Source organism: Lagopus muta, chromosome 8 (assembly GCF_023343835.1).
Source record: "Lagopus muta isolate bLagMut1 chromosome 8, bLagMut1 primary, whole genome shotgun sequence".
Lineage (NCBI taxonomy): Eukaryota > Metazoa > Chordata > Aves > Galliformes > Phasianidae > Lagopus > Lagopus muta.
This window is the reverse complement of record NC_064440.1, coordinates 29,328,937-29,344,148: the sequence shown is the minus strand read 5'-3', so window position 1 is coordinate 29,344,148 and position 15,212 is coordinate 29,328,937. Positions and strand designations below refer to the sequence as shown.

At 42.0% G+C, this 15,212-nt stretch overlaps 1 protein-coding gene across 3 annotated transcripts in view; it reads right to left on the bottom strand.

Annotated features, from left to right (window-relative positions):
• Nucleotides 1–285: 285 nt before the first annotated feature.
• The window catches only part of HIBCH (3-hydroxyisobutyryl-CoA hydrolase), a 37,993-nt gene continuing 23,066 nt past the window's right edge, over nucleotides 286–15,212 (bottom strand). Inside the window, exons 9-14 of one of the 3 annotated variants that reach the window (XM_048952355.1) lie at nucleotides 14,216–14,302; nucleotides 12,508–12,566; nucleotides 12,003–12,084; nucleotides 7,336–7,455; nucleotides 6,646–6,679; nucleotides 286–2,546 (exon numbers count right to left, since the gene is read on the bottom strand). In XM_048952355.1, coding sequence (XP_048808312.1) covers nucleotides 2,431–2,546; nucleotides 6,646–6,679; nucleotides 7,336–7,455; nucleotides 12,003–12,084; nucleotides 12,508–12,566; nucleotides 14,216–14,302 — 498 coding nt within the window. In that variant the 3' untranslated portion in view covers nucleotides 286–2,430. The other 2 variants (XM_048952354.1, XM_048952353.1) reach the window with 2 other exon arrangements.

Sequence of the window (15,212 nt, the reverse complement as noted above, 5' to 3'; positions counted from 1 at the left end):
GGGGACTGGTGTGCTCTGAAATACACACATCCTTCTGTTTGGGAGTTCAGTCTGTGTGCTTTGTGTTTTCTCTGTGGAACACACGCAGGGTCTGAGTGGGTAGTGTGTGACTGACAACCTCCTAGGAATGGTTTGGAGCACACTAACTGCAGCACAACTTTGTACCACTGACCTTTCTGTAGTACAACACATCCGTATTCTCAAATAAAACATACTACAATATATTTTTACAATATTTTTTGTGGAAAATATTTTCTTGTGGACCAAATAAAATTGAAATGACCATCTGTTTATACGACTTTTATTTGGTAAAAAGGCACAAGTTGGAGGGTCTTGTTATTGTGAGCTCCAGATGATTCACACCAAGTTTGGAAGCTCACAGACATGCACATCACTGTTTCCTGGCTCAGCAGCAGCTACAATACTGCAGGTGCCTCTCAGACACAGAAGGGACAATCCCTGCACCATGGGGATCGCTGTGTTGTGCCGTGAATGCAGCAGCTGACAGTTGTAGCGTTTGTACAGGAATAATGGAATGGACCAGGTCTTTCTGAAATGAAGAATAGCTGTTGTTGAAGGATCTAGAACACAATTTTAAAGCAAGAGGAAGGTCTGCATTTCTTACAGCACCAGTAAGTGAGAAATTTGAGTCATATTTTGGAAGTTATCCGGAAGGTGTTAACAAAGCCTCTCAGTCACTTTTAATAATAAACCCAGGGTCTCTCTTGTAAATACGTACAGAGTTAATGTTACATGGCAGCTGAAACCTTCCTAATTTTACTTTCCAGATTCTAGTGACAAAGCAAAGTGCCATTTTTCTTCATTTTGCTCACCTTTAATTCTCTGAAAGTCAATTTAGCAGTTCACCTTGATGCTTGAATTTCCTGAACTTTGTTTCCAGGCAACAGCATTAGGAAGGAAAGAGCCCTCAGCCAGCACTCACCAGTGCTGCTGGTAACAGAAGCTGCCAAACGCTGGGAGCTCTGTAACCATTCCATGGCTCTGATTTTAATTCCCAGTGCTGACAACTGATGGTATTGAGCAGAAGTGTTCTTTCCTTAATGTCAGTGGTTCCTCTTCCCAAATTGTGCATTTGTAACCTGTCTCCAACTGTGGAAACAAGTCAGAAGAGGTACTGACATACAATTTGCTTGAGTATATAAAAGTGTGCAGCCTTCATACCGAACAAAGATCTGTAGCTGTGCTCTGCATACACAATAGAAAAATAAGTCTTGCCCCCTCCCTAGAGTTGGTAGTAGTATCAAGGGGCTCTGGTTGTATCACAGAACTTTAAATACTGTTAGCAACAGAATTCAGTGACCTTTAATGAACACTGGGTGTTTTTTTGATGAATGTTTAAATGTTGATCCCCACAGACACACTTGTGAGGATTTGTTGTGTAAAAGAATTTCAGGGTCTGTGTAGCAGCAGGCATTCTGTTTGCCACTGTTCTGTATCACCAGTGCATCCTGCTGCATTCCTCCTACCTGTCCCAAGTTTCCCACCCAGCAGTCAGGGATGGCTCCAGCTCAGGATGCTGCTGGGCACAAGATGAAATGAAGCCAGCCAGCGTGGTGCAGCCACACTGCAGCCACGTGAGCATCAGGGCCGCTGCCTTTGGAATCGCTGGACCACCAGCAGCCAACGTGCTCCTTGGCAGGCACAGGAGGCTGGAGACAGGGACTTCTTTGCCACTGGGAGAGCAGGAAAAGCTCCAACAATGCTTGAAATCGTGAGAAGCTCATTATGCAATTCAATCAATGGCATTTTTACGAAATAGATTTTAGAAGAGGAAAGAAATGTGCTCGAGGCTCTGACACTATTATGACATTTGAAACAACGTCTGCATCACGTGGCAATGTTGTACACAGACCAAATGTTAGATCAATAGAATAATTCCTTGCTCTCAGACTAATAATCATACGTCAGTCTGACCTTTGATTTAAAAGACCACTTAACACCATGAAATTAGCATGTCTGGCGTTTAACTTCATAGCTCTGACTGTTTTAATGTTTAAGTATATCTTAATTTCATTGCAAACAGAAGAATCAGAGGCCCAATCCTGCTTCAACAGCCCAGAAACAGAGCCACGAATACCATGGGCTCCTCAGCTCCTGCTCTGCAGCCCATCCCTGAGCCGCGCTGCCTCCCCGCAAGATTCCCCTCAATGGCTGAGGCCCAAAGCTGAACATTAATCATTGTCTAACAGCAGTCAGAATAACTATTTGCCTTCAAGTCATTTTTCCCCTTATTAACCAGAGATGTAATCATGTTGTCATTACAGCTGCATAACAAAAGAGAATGGTACTGAATGTGAAAAATAGTTACAAGTCAGGCTGGCTAAGAGCTTCGTCATACTTTGTCATGCTGTTCTTAGTTTTTGTACCATTAAATGAAGCAAATGGGTAAGATGTCAACAGATGTGATCTCTACAGCTTGAGATCGTTGTTTCCCAGAGGCTTGAAACAATTGTCCACGAATTCATCGCTGACTTCTTCCAGAGCAGCAGGCTTCCAGCGGGGGGACTGGTCCTTGTCAATCAGCACTGTGGAGTGGGGAGAGAAACACAACAGTGAGTACGTTCTGTGAGATGAGTTCTGCCTGCACCCACATCTACAGAGATACACCAGAGAGAAATCAGTGTGCTTCTCAAAAGACAGAGCAGTTGGAATGCACCCTTCTACTCTACTGAGTTGTCACCCGTGCAGAGGGGGAGCCGAGGGCCACAAGGAGTGCTGGACCTGCCCAGAAGAATCGCTCCAATACTGTTAGGATTTCCAGTGCCAAACTGGACTCTACAGAGAACAGGAGATTCCTATGGCTAATTAATGATGAGATAAACTGATCATTGACATAATCAGTGAGGAAGTAGCACAGCACAGTATCACTGTGGGAAATTCAGGAGTATTTATTTGTGAATACTGACAGTGCTGCAGAGCTGTATAGATGTAACTGTGAGCATTTGTACAACTGTAGCAGATATACAGTTGGCGCTGTATGCTGGGAAATGCACCACTGAAAACGAAAATCATCAATGAACGATCTGCATGGGAAAGTGCAGTGAGGTACATGATTAATAATGCATTCCTTGTGTCACAGCTGCAGAAGGCATGGCAGTAAGACTGTGTTCTGCCAAAGAAACATTTCTCCCTCTACTGAGCACCACACAGAGAACGCCAGGAAAGTAAGTTTCATTCAAAGGACAACTTGCAGTGATTGCTGAGGCTGAGGACATACCAACATCACGGCTTTTCTTCTTGTAGCTACCAAAGAAAGGAGGAGCTGTGAATCGGAGCACTGACCCCATTCTTCCTCAAGTTCAGGACTGAGGGCTCCTTGGATGCAAATAAGCACCGAGTAGAAATTCATTACACAGATACAGTAGAAGTGATGTGGGCAATTCTTCAGAAGCAGTGTGCTTTTATTTTACAACTAATTTAGTTTCTTACTGAAAAGTTATAATTCTACACACTTTTTTGCACTGTTTCACACTTCTTTCCTTTTCACATGTGGTGATGTGAAGCCATTGATTGGTCTGGATCAAAACCATCCCAAATCAATTATGTTTGTTGCACTGGAATAGCACTTATTATTTTCTTCAATTCGCAATCACAGACTGGCAGAAATCATCTCATCTGTCCCCTACAAAAGATAAAGCTGACTGGAGATGCTTCACATTAGAGAGAAATAGGAGGAAAGTCCGCTGCACACTGCTACAGCTTCAGATCTGAGACACCAGTCACTGCTGGTAATTCTCATCGGCATGGCAGCACTGTGCAATCAGGCAGAATGATCTGTTTGGGTCAGCAGCCAGGCTGACAGCTGGTCACGCTGAATGATCCTAATGGTACCTCCTATGAAATGTTTCATCTTTCTTAAATTCAAGTACTTGTTATCTAACAGTGTTGTGAACGCTCTCCTCCACTGCAATAACTTCTCTATATTTTGTTCTTCTCCAGCTTGAGATTTCTGCACGAGAATGGAACAGGAATTCTGGGGACTTTTGAGGTAGGTGGAGAGAAGCTCATTAAGATAAAAGTAACAGAGTGTTATGGTTATGGATTTGTTCCTGTGCTCTTTAAGGAAAAAGAAAAAAGGTAAGAATGAGTTTGCGAGACGTTGTGTTCTACTGCTTATGTTCACTCAGCACAGTCAAAGCACTGATATTTCTAAGCACCTGAGATTCTATGAGCTGCTATGAAAACTGTCTGCCTGCTCCCCCCCACAGGGGTGAGGCTGGCAGCCGCCAGCACTGCAGGGCAGAAGCAGCGCCCTGCTGCTGTGTGCAGAAATACCATCTCTGCAAGAGCAGCACTGTGTAAAGCCTTCACAGTTCCACTTAAGTGCACAAACAGGAGGGTAACTTCACACATTTTGGTCCCTCCAAACTGCTGAGGCTGTACTCACCTGAATGTGTTCAGTTACTGACTCCGAAAGTGCCTGCCCTTCTGATGAACAAAGAACTCTGGGTCCTTAGCAGTCACCCAGAGCTGTGCATTCCTTAATTTATGTAATCTGAGGGGAGCTACAGACACATGAAGTGTTCAAAGACCACATTTACTGCTACGTGGGAATACCCCATGCCCTACGGATGAAGCACGATCCATGTATTAAATGCTCTAAGGTTTTGGCTTTTCTTCAGTAGCACAAACAACAAGAAACATAAATGCAGAGATGGTTTGCAGCAGGTTCTCAGTCTGTCTGGAAGGAAATTAGGCTAAAAGAGAAAAACACTTCTGACCTCAGATCAGAGTAGGTTTAAAAACCTTTGTGTCAGCTTTTACTGCATATGTTAGGGAAGTATTTTGTTTAAAAACATGGCTTGAAGTAGGTAAAAGCTGTTATTAAAACATGACCTATGGCCACAGTTGCTGAAAGACCATCTTCAAAAACTAAAATCTGATAATTGTATTTTAAGTTCACTTTGTGGGTAGATTCTTCTGTGGGGGTCAACAGTTGGCTCTGAAGTGCTTGGAATTCAAAGAACAAATACATAAATTCATTTTCACTCAATCTGCTTGATCCTGTGAAGTGCACAGCAAAGTCACTTGCGAATCAAAGATGGGGTGCTTGGCACCTTGTTGGATAATGATTTTTATGAGATCAGACCCAGCTGCAAAAATGACAGATTCTGCTTGACTCTTAAATAAGATCTTACTAAAAACAGCCACAAATGTAAGACAAATCTGAGAACATATATACAACAAGTTCAGAAGTGCTTCAGGTGCTTATTCTAAGCCATCCGCTCAGCACAGCTGAATCTGTTCTCCTTCCCCATTTCTGACACAGTTATGCCTTTGCTTCGTCATCCCACGTCAGAAGGAAAGGTGCCCAACCACTGCTTCTGCAGCTGCTTTCTTTACAGCCCTGTGTGGGATTTACAGTCTGCACGGTGAGAAGCAATCTCCTTTTGTCCTCTGCCTGTCCCCAGATGGTTTAATGGCACTGTGAGTTACAAATCAGGAGTTGGTCTGGTGTTCATCCAACTCCCAGCCTTTGAGGTTTGTATCTTCCAAAATTCCTTCATTTCAGCAGCTGTGAAAACCTATATGGTGAATTCAGAATATACTGTAGGAATATTCTCTCCTGAAGATATCATTATCCCCATTACACAATGAAAAGTACATACTTCTCAACGTGTGGTAAAATCCTAAAAGGAGTCTCCGTTAATGAGTGCTAAAGACTAATTAATAAAAGAAGGTTGTCCTGTGTTGTGCAAACCTTTGAATCTCTCATCCCTAGGCTGTCTTTAATACAGCATTACTGACAGGAAATACTCAAACTAACCTTCGCTATGCAAGTAGATTTTAAAGACAAATATAAAGAGTGAGGAGGAGGTGACAGTACATACTTGAGTGCATAACTGTGTGAAAACTAAAAGCCAGGTTCCCACCTCTTATTCCCAAAGTGTTATACAAATGTCTTGCACTGTAAGCTCCTTGGAGAAGAAAATGCTTTTGTTTTGTTTCATCTTGTGCTGAATAGTACATAAATAATTCCTGCAGTTTCTAACAGATGTGACATTGGGTTTGACAAACTGCACGTTGAATCAGCAGCAGAATCAAGGGCATCTGTCCCCTGAATGAACCTGCTGAACTGCTGCTCTGCTCTTACTGCTACCTATCTTGAACACCGCTGTAAAACGCTGAATTATTTAACAGACGTGATTTTATTGCAGTGAGACACCTTCACTGAATTTTTGACACTGCCAAAAGTAATCTGTGTTGTAACTGTATTCTATGCAAATACTTGTTATTGACTTTCAGTCTTCCTTTCTTAAACCACACTAGAGCTGGCTGAGCCAGCTGTGTAGCAGCACTACCACTTGGCACAGAAGGGACCAGCTTAGCAATCACTAGTCCTGGCATTAAATATGCTTAGAACTTGCCCAAAGCCCTCCTGAAACCTTCTCACAGCGCTGTGTTAGTCGGTGGATACAAACCTTAAGGACAGTGAGATCACAGAGGAAACACTGTAGCTGTTAGTTTGTACCAAGAGAAACATTTTGACTGAGCAGAGCCAAAATAAAGCAAGCTGGCAAGTGTTCTTGGGCTGTTGCTGCATACACTTCTATTTCCAGAGGTTAACACAACAGTGAGGTGGTAGATTGTTTAGTTTGGGAAACCTTTGGCATGTGCACTTACCTGCTCGAACCCCTTCATAGAAGTCATGGCCTCTCTGAAAGACAAAGGACCAAGCTGTAACAGGATAAACTACTGATCCCCTCTTTCCTTTTCCCACTTCTGTCTGTCATGCAAGTTCTCAGGATTCAGTTAATTTCTACTTGTACTACTATTTCCTAGTCATACTTTCTTCATTAAGAAGTTACAACATCTGCTTGAACACAACCAGAACTCCTAACATCCATCCCTTATTAAGCAAGCAGCTTTCATCCACTGCAGCTCGGGGGTGTTCCTGAAAAGTTCTGTATGGTGATGAGTGTGCAGGACGAAGAGTTCCTCAGAGAGAAGCTCACCTTCAGGAATGTCTTCTGCACACTTAGAACACTTTGCAGTTAAAGGAATCCTGGAAATATCCAGTTCTTTTTGATGAAGAGAGAACTTCACATTTAAATCTCTAAGGATGCTATACTGGTAATAGAGCAACAATACCTTTATCAGGTGAAGATACCAGCAGGCATCAAATGTATCAGAACTGGATACACCACACTCTCACATACATCTGATTCATTTAACAACATGCAAAAAAAAAAGTTATTTTAAAGTAACATGCTGGAAATAAATGTGAGCCTTTGGTGTAACCTATATAAAACTTGTCTCTGACAGATCTGCCCCAACCCTGGCTGCAGAAATAGCTGTCTGCTTCCTGCTTACCATGCACGCCTGGCTCAGTCTGTACTCCATGGTGAACACGTCTTGTAAACTCAAGGAAGCACCTTCTCTGAGTTGTCTGAGAGTCAGCTTTAGGGATGTAGGCGACATCTTATTGATAGTCTGGGGAAGACATGAACAATTATTTCCGTACTCTTCAACTTAGATGCATTTGAAAATCCTTCTTTTGCATTTCAAACTCTGTGGGATGGCACTCTTGCCTGAGCTCTCCTCTACAGGCTGCCCAGTCCTCCTGCTCCCTGCCACCATGCTGTCATCCTCAGTGAAGTGACCTGCACAGACTTTACACCAAAGTCTCTGGGAAGCAGGACAGAACCTCTGGGAGGCCGAGAACTCTTCAGGTCCCATCACTTCTGATCCAACTACTGCCAGCTACAGAATCCAGCGCAGTTTGAAAGACATTTCCTAACATATTTTTAGAGGTGGAGGCGACTGTTACAAGCAGTTCTATTCTTTTTTGGAGGATATATTTATATATATACAGTCTGAATTGCTCTTAGATGTTACTGATGCTGCAGCTGATATTACTGTGGTGTAACATTTAAGCTTTGTTTGATACAATAGCAAGGTAATACCGTCAAGGTGAGCCACAAACCTTGTATTTGTTTTATGACTATCTGCAATATAACAAGAAGAAAATCCTGGGGAGAGGGGAAATGACACAAAAGATATCAAACCCAGGTCTGTACAGGCTTCCTGTATGGGATCAGCAGACAGTGCAGTAATTCAGCCCTACCCTGCTCTGCAGACAGAAAGCCTGGAAGTCTTCCTTCTTCTGACAGAGCTACAGGCTATAAATATTACGCAACAGACAGGATCTGCCTAAAGCATACAAACAAATGCTGTAAATCTGGCTCTCGTGACTATCCTTCAATTAACAGCGTGCCAGTAAACAGTAGAGGAGGTGGGGAGAAGGACAAAAATCTGCTTAATAAAACAGTACTTAGCTTCAAAGCTTTGAGGTCTGTTGAGGAAAGAAGCTACATTTTATGGTTGCTGATCTTCAGCTCATTAATCTAAACGTGCCTCCTTCTCCTGCAAACCCAACTAAAACCTCTTTATTATTCACAGTATAAAAGACATTTCCAGTCAATTAGGACATTTTCACCACTCTACTGAGAAGTGGCAGATGGAAGACTTGCCTCTTTGCATTATTTTCATTGCAGACATTAGACTCCTTACCCACAGACTGGAATGGCAGCTTTCCAGTCATCAACATCAACATTTTTTCTGGCTCTCAATTACTCTTCATCCCTCTCCAGACACCAGCTGATACAGCAGTGACCCATTTAGCCCAGTTAAGCTGGAAAACATGTGATTGCTGTACGAGCAGGGCGATGTGGAATTGAGACTTAAAAGCATTGGTTCTATTGTTCTCCTTGATGCTGATGTTGACCATTTTTGAGAGAGAAAATAGTTAAGAAGGAACCAATCCTGGTAAAGCTGACAAGTAGCATCTTTTCAGCAGATAAAGAACCCAGCTATGCCTGTTTAGTTACATCATGATATAGGTCTCAGATGTGCAGCAGTTCCTAACAGGACTCCTTTCTTCCCTTAATGCATGCCTACTGGCTTTACCCTTGAACTGGATCTTTTCTCTGTCTTCTATATCAGAATGTGTTTGCTCAGACCAAGCCAAGTGGTGTGCACAGGGCAACACATTGCTTCTCCAGATGAAATGAGGGGAAAAAAACTGAAAAGGGGAAGATTAACTTAACGAGTCATGTGCACACAGCACTGCCTATCTCAGCATATCAATGAGGCTGGAGGTGGAGGAGACACTGCTACAAATCAAGCTGAAGGAAGAGGAAGAAGGGAAGAAAATGGGTAGGTGGTAATGCAGAAAAATGAGTCAGTGTGTATCTATAAATAAGCCCTATGTACAAAGAGAAGGAGGGGACTGGTGCTTGGGAGCAGACCTGAAAAGGAGACAGGATAGGCCGGCGTGGGAAAGCGAGTACAAAAATGCAAAGGAGTTGTCATACAAGTATCTGACATCTATGCTAGCATCTCTGAGACCATCCTGATTTCAGTGTTAACGAACCTGAAAGCTACAAAGCTGAATTTGGAACATATCTGAGTTCCAATAAGATACCAGCAAATTAAGATGACCAAATTAAGCGGCTCTGACTCAGTGGAGTCCCTTACAAGAAAAACAGCTGGAACATCTTTGTCTCCAAGGCCATTACAGTTTCTGACCTGAACCTGAGCTGTTGAGGGTCCTTGAGGAGGCTTGCTGTAAGTTAAAAGAAACAGAAACCCCAGAGGTCCAATGTATCACCCATCTTGCAATAGGTGAAGACATTTATCACTCATGTTCTGAAATACCAAAGCGTTCGTTGGTCTGCACTGAACAATGACTCTGGATAAGCTCTGACAAAAGGAGCTCTAGGCAAAGCATTGCTGGAAAGCTACTTAGGGGCTGATACATCACTTACTGGTCTGTAACAGTGCAAATGCTTCTTTTCTTGAATTCGCTGCTACTAGGAAACCACCCAGCTTCATCCCTACCATCTATCTCACCCACCTACTGCACACTCATTTAGAGTTTCAGGGATTGGTGTCTACATCCCTTCAAGCCAGCTGCTGTCAGCACAGTGTCTGTTCCTTCTTACAGTCTCTGCAGTGTTCTGTGTGCTGCCCTGGAAGTCCTTCACTAACAATGAAGGTGATCAGTAGCTGAGCTGACCTGCTCCCCCAAAAGCTCTATAAAAGCATCATGTCAAAAGGAACTCAAACGTGTGATGCTTTGCAGATTTTGATCCCATTTAGCACTTCTGGTTGGATTAACTAAATACTTCACTGTGACTGGCTTAACAACTTTACATGCTCCTTATTTGTGCAGTCTATTTTAGCATCAGACAGGTGGAAGCCCACCAGGAAGGCACATCTGGAAATAAAAAACAACAGTATTGTAGTGTGGACAGAAGAGGATACCAAGCTCACAGAGTACATGGATTACAGCAGAAGCAGAAATTCCACTTTATGAATGCTCAGAAGAATCTCTATATCCAAGGTGTGCATGTGCCCAGTGAGTAACTCCAAACCAAGCTTTCAGTCCTGGCCTATTCAATCAGCTTGCTAATGCATATCAAAAGAAATAGCAGGAGAAAAGAAACAACCATTCCTATAGCTGAATCACTCTTAGTCTCTGCATTTAACAGCAGAACGGCTGTTTCTGTACCTGGACACCGAAGAGAAACACAGCAGAGCACATCCACAAGGATCAGGTAAGTATTTAATTGTACAAACGTTTCCTGCTTAGTACAGAGCACGTCAGAAATTTGTCTGAAGTTAACGTACTGCTCACACTGCCAAACCTCCCTGCCAGAAAGTATTCTTCCTCAGCTTTCTGAGCGGACAGAAGCAATTCATGTTAACAACATCTGATGTCTTACATGGAGCAAATATTGCTCTTCAGAGAACTGTTCAGGCGTGAGAGCCATTCATTTATTAATCATATAACAGAAAAATATCTGCTAGAAAGTCCTAACAAATAAAACTAAGTATGCAACAAAATATCCAGAAATAAGTTTGATAGTTAACAGAATATGAATACAAGTGTTAGCTTCCTCTTTCATCCCATTTTGCTTTTGTAGTCTGCACCATAAGGGTGCAAAGTAATAGCGTGCTGCCTGGCACAAAGGTAATTCCAAAATTCCCTCCTCACAAACGTTTGAGAGTTCCTACGGCAAGATATTAAATCTCTGATGAGGAACAAAAATGTATGTGTTACTTGGAGTAATTCCAGAACACACTGCTCCAGGACCATCCTGAAAGCAGTGGGGACAGGATGCCTAATTCTAACAATATTACATTACAAAATTGTTCTCCTGTCCAAACGACAGCCTGTAGATGATGGCTATGTTTTGTTTTACTACGAATCAGGGCCCTGTAAGACATAATGATACTGTAAGAAGTAATGACAGTTTAAACAAAGCTTTTCCTGAGAAATGCTTGTATTCCATCCCGTTGTAAGTAGCATTTGAACATCCTGAAGACAGACTTTCACAAAGCACCTACATACAGGTACATAACAGGAGAAACAGAAAGCACAGAGATTACATGTGAGCTGCTTCTTGCTTTTGAGGCTTGCAGGAAGCTTGCACTAATACCACGTATTTTGTGACTAATGACTATAGCAAGGGGCATTAAAGAAGATTAAAAACAACAACAACAAAAAACCTGAGATGAGAAATGGCGAGCTATTTGCCCGGATGAGATATCTGAAATGGAAGTAAATGAACAACATTGTGCTGGCACTGTTTTATTCCAACCCCTGGCAATAAAATGAGAAGCTGTAAAAGGAACCTTTGTTACCATCATCCCCTGGTCGTGGGAAAAAAGGGAAAAGGGCATTTGTTTTTCACTAGATTGCACTTCTGTACAACACACAATGGCATTTACAGTTTGTCATTTCACATACGAATATTCCTGTCAGAGGAAAGGACTTACAATCCCACATAAGCACACACGAGAACTTGAGGATCACGGGCAGTGTCCTGCTGGTTATGATATGGAGTGCTGGGTTTTTTGTTCATTTCTGGTTCATTTTTGGTGGCATTACTAAGGCAGCTATCGACTGCTCTGCAGCAGGAAAGCACAGAACCAGCTTAAACCTCTAACAGAAATAACAGAGAAGGCATTACCTCTAGCTGCTTCATGGCAAAAGGAGAACCATCTTGCTTTAACTTTTGAACAATTTCTTCCATGCTCTTTGCTGAAAAAATACTAAAAGAAGAAGAAAATTAGTAAGTTAACTGTCTCATGTCTTCAGCCCTCCTCTCCCCTATGAAATGCTAGGAACAGAGAAATGAGAAACAGAAACAACCTTCTGCCATGAACATGAATGTACCATGTAACATTTCCTTTCCAACTGAAAAATCACTCTCACAAAACTTCATCCACCTTCAAAACAAAACATGTATTTTAATGTGCTGTGTTGCTTAAAAGAATGGTGTATGACTCAGGCTACTATGTTCAAGTAGTAGTAGTCAATATTCTGAAGACTGAAATATTTAATGAGCTTCACATGAAGCACACCAAAAGCAAATATTTACATGGCATCTCTTTCACCTTATCTGCAGAACATTGTTTCTGGATCTGTCTTCATGCTTTCTACCCAAAAGAACAAAAGAGAAGATTTCTGGATACCTGTTAATCTTCTCCATATGCTCATCAAGGACAAACTCCTTTTCTTGGTCAATTTTGGTCTGTTTAAAAAGCAAACGCATATTTGACTCGATTATTTCAGTTGTCTGGAAAGCCCAGCAGTAGTGAAAAACATCAGAAATAGGGTAAGATAAATGAACACGTAATGCTTGTAGGCTGTTTTTAATGGATTTGTTTTACAGTGTGCACAATGATCTTCCTGCTTCATCTTGTGAGTGTCAGAGGTGTCATCACACTGCAGTGCTGGCTCTGAGCTGTGACACACACATGTCTGACTGCACGGTCATCTTGTACATGGGTAATCATGGTTATCCTATGGATATGTTTCTGTCAAACGGACCAAGAAAGCCAATGTTGGTAAGTCTCCTCAAAAAACAGGGAATGTAGAAGGCAGGAAAAAGAGATGCCTGGTTTCCCATACAGACACGTATGGCTTTACACATTTAAAACAGAAAAGAGGAAAGCTGGAAAAAGGCACGCGTGGTTCTTCTCTCAGGCACCAAATGTCATCTTGTGAAGCAGCACACTGCAACGCAGAATCACTCCTCTTTCAGGCCTTTCAATTTAGCAAAATATTCAGTGCCACTATGGAAATCAGCTTACCTACATTATTTTTCTATTTAATCTTCACTTATGAACGTAGTAATTCCGAAAGAGGAATAGGAGGAGCAGGCACTGCTCATTTTAAATCCAATCAACTGGGCAGCAATGCTCAGGATGACTGATGAAAGGGAAACCCAGCTTGGCTCCAGAAGTTCCCTTCCTTTTGAAATAAACAGCCACTGGCTAAACCATTGCCATGCCCACGGTGCCATGACGCTAATACAAATGCCAATTACACGTTAGCAGTCTTCTTCAATTTGCCTCCAAAAATGATGGGTTTGTCCACTGGGAAAACAGCACATTTTTCTCCCTGAAAATGTTGCTTCAGAGCTCTCAAATGCTTTCAAGAGAAAATATCAGCACTCTGCTAATAAAGATCCTACAAACAAGTGCTGTACTCATTTAGACTTTTAATTGTTTCAAGGTGACACACATGTGAAATATTTGAATAATTAATGGACAACTTAAGTTCAGGCTTCAAAGCCCGTCTGCAGATGGTCTGTATCACAGGAATGCTAAAATTCACATCAAATGCATAAGGGTAGCACATTCTTCAGGCCAGCAAATAGAAAACACCCACTTCCAAGCAAGCAGCCTAGCATTGCACATCTGGCCCTGTGACTCCTGCAGCCTCTGGAGAACAACCATGGTTCTTCCCATTATGTCTGTACTTGTCTCATTTGAGGATAACACCCCAGCCTGTACTTGCCATCACGTTTTGCTACTGGCTATATATTTCACCTTCTGCAAAGTATGCTAAAAATCAAATAACAGAAAAAAATAAGCAGCAATGTTTTTTCTGCATCATCATGCTACCAGCTGGGAACCCATTTATACACACTGAAAGAGAAAGTTCGCTGACCACAGTAGGAATTTCCAGGATACAAAATGAATAAAAAGGGAAAAGAAAAAGCAGACATTTTCTGTGGGTGTTTGTGCTACAAAGTATTATTTCATAGAGTACAAGGAGTTCAGAAACCTATTATCTTGTCACCACAGAACAAATAACCAGTAGCACAAAAAGGAATTTGCACTTACGTACACTTAAGTAACATTTCTACTTCATTTCAGTAACTAATTGGATTACCTGCATGTGGTAAGAGTTCAGCAAGTCTGCAATATTTTCTTTTGAAGGAGATTTCAATGCTATCAGGTCTTTCTCTAAGTCAGGTAGCTATGGAAAATAAGAATTAAGAGTAAGGAAAACAGAATGTACTTTCTGAATTACTACTGCTATGACAATAGTACAGTATAGTGTAACTACATGTGTGTATTACCTATACATCTGTAACTGTGCAGCTATTACAAAAAATAAAAATAAATAGTAATAATAAGAATAAAAAGCACACAATCTTTTGGCCAAGTCTTAAAGAAGTGGCGTTCACTTTTCAGAAGTGCTGATCCTAGGTTGAGGTATGTCTGCAGTGATCAGCAGAAAGCCCTGTTCCCAGTGCTGCAGCTGGGGCAGGCGAAGCCATCCTGAGAGCAGGAAGCCTGGCAACCACACAGTGCTCTAAGTGCTATCTGCCAGCTCCAGCGGTGCAGTCACACTGACAGTCATTGGTCTTGTCTTGGCAAAAGAGAATCAGATGCCTTTTCTCCTACACTTGTAACCACTTGAAGTACGGGAACATGATGACCGACGTTATCAAATATGCTAATTTTTGCCTTTTCTTACAGCCACTGTAAAAAACAGGATATTATTAAGGAGACTGATAAGGAACACATTAATTGGCTGTTATCTAAATTAGAGACTCTGCAGCTGTGTAAATAACCTCTTGTTTCAGATACTGCTGTCTAGATTGCGTCCAGAAAGCGAACAACTGATATGATATAGTAAGACAAGATGAAGGCATATGGTACCACTTTTGAAGTGACCAAGTTATGCTCAGTAAATCATGCCCTTAACCAGCAGAATCGTGGTGACAGCAGCATTTGCTCCCTCTTCAGGCAAAGCTGTCACAAGCCAGCAAGCACTGCAGTGACACCTGAGAGTCCCTTACAGTTCTCATTCACAGAGCAGGGCCAGCTACAGTGACTGTACCTCTGCAGGTGCTCAAGTTGCTAAGTGCACATTGGTGTGC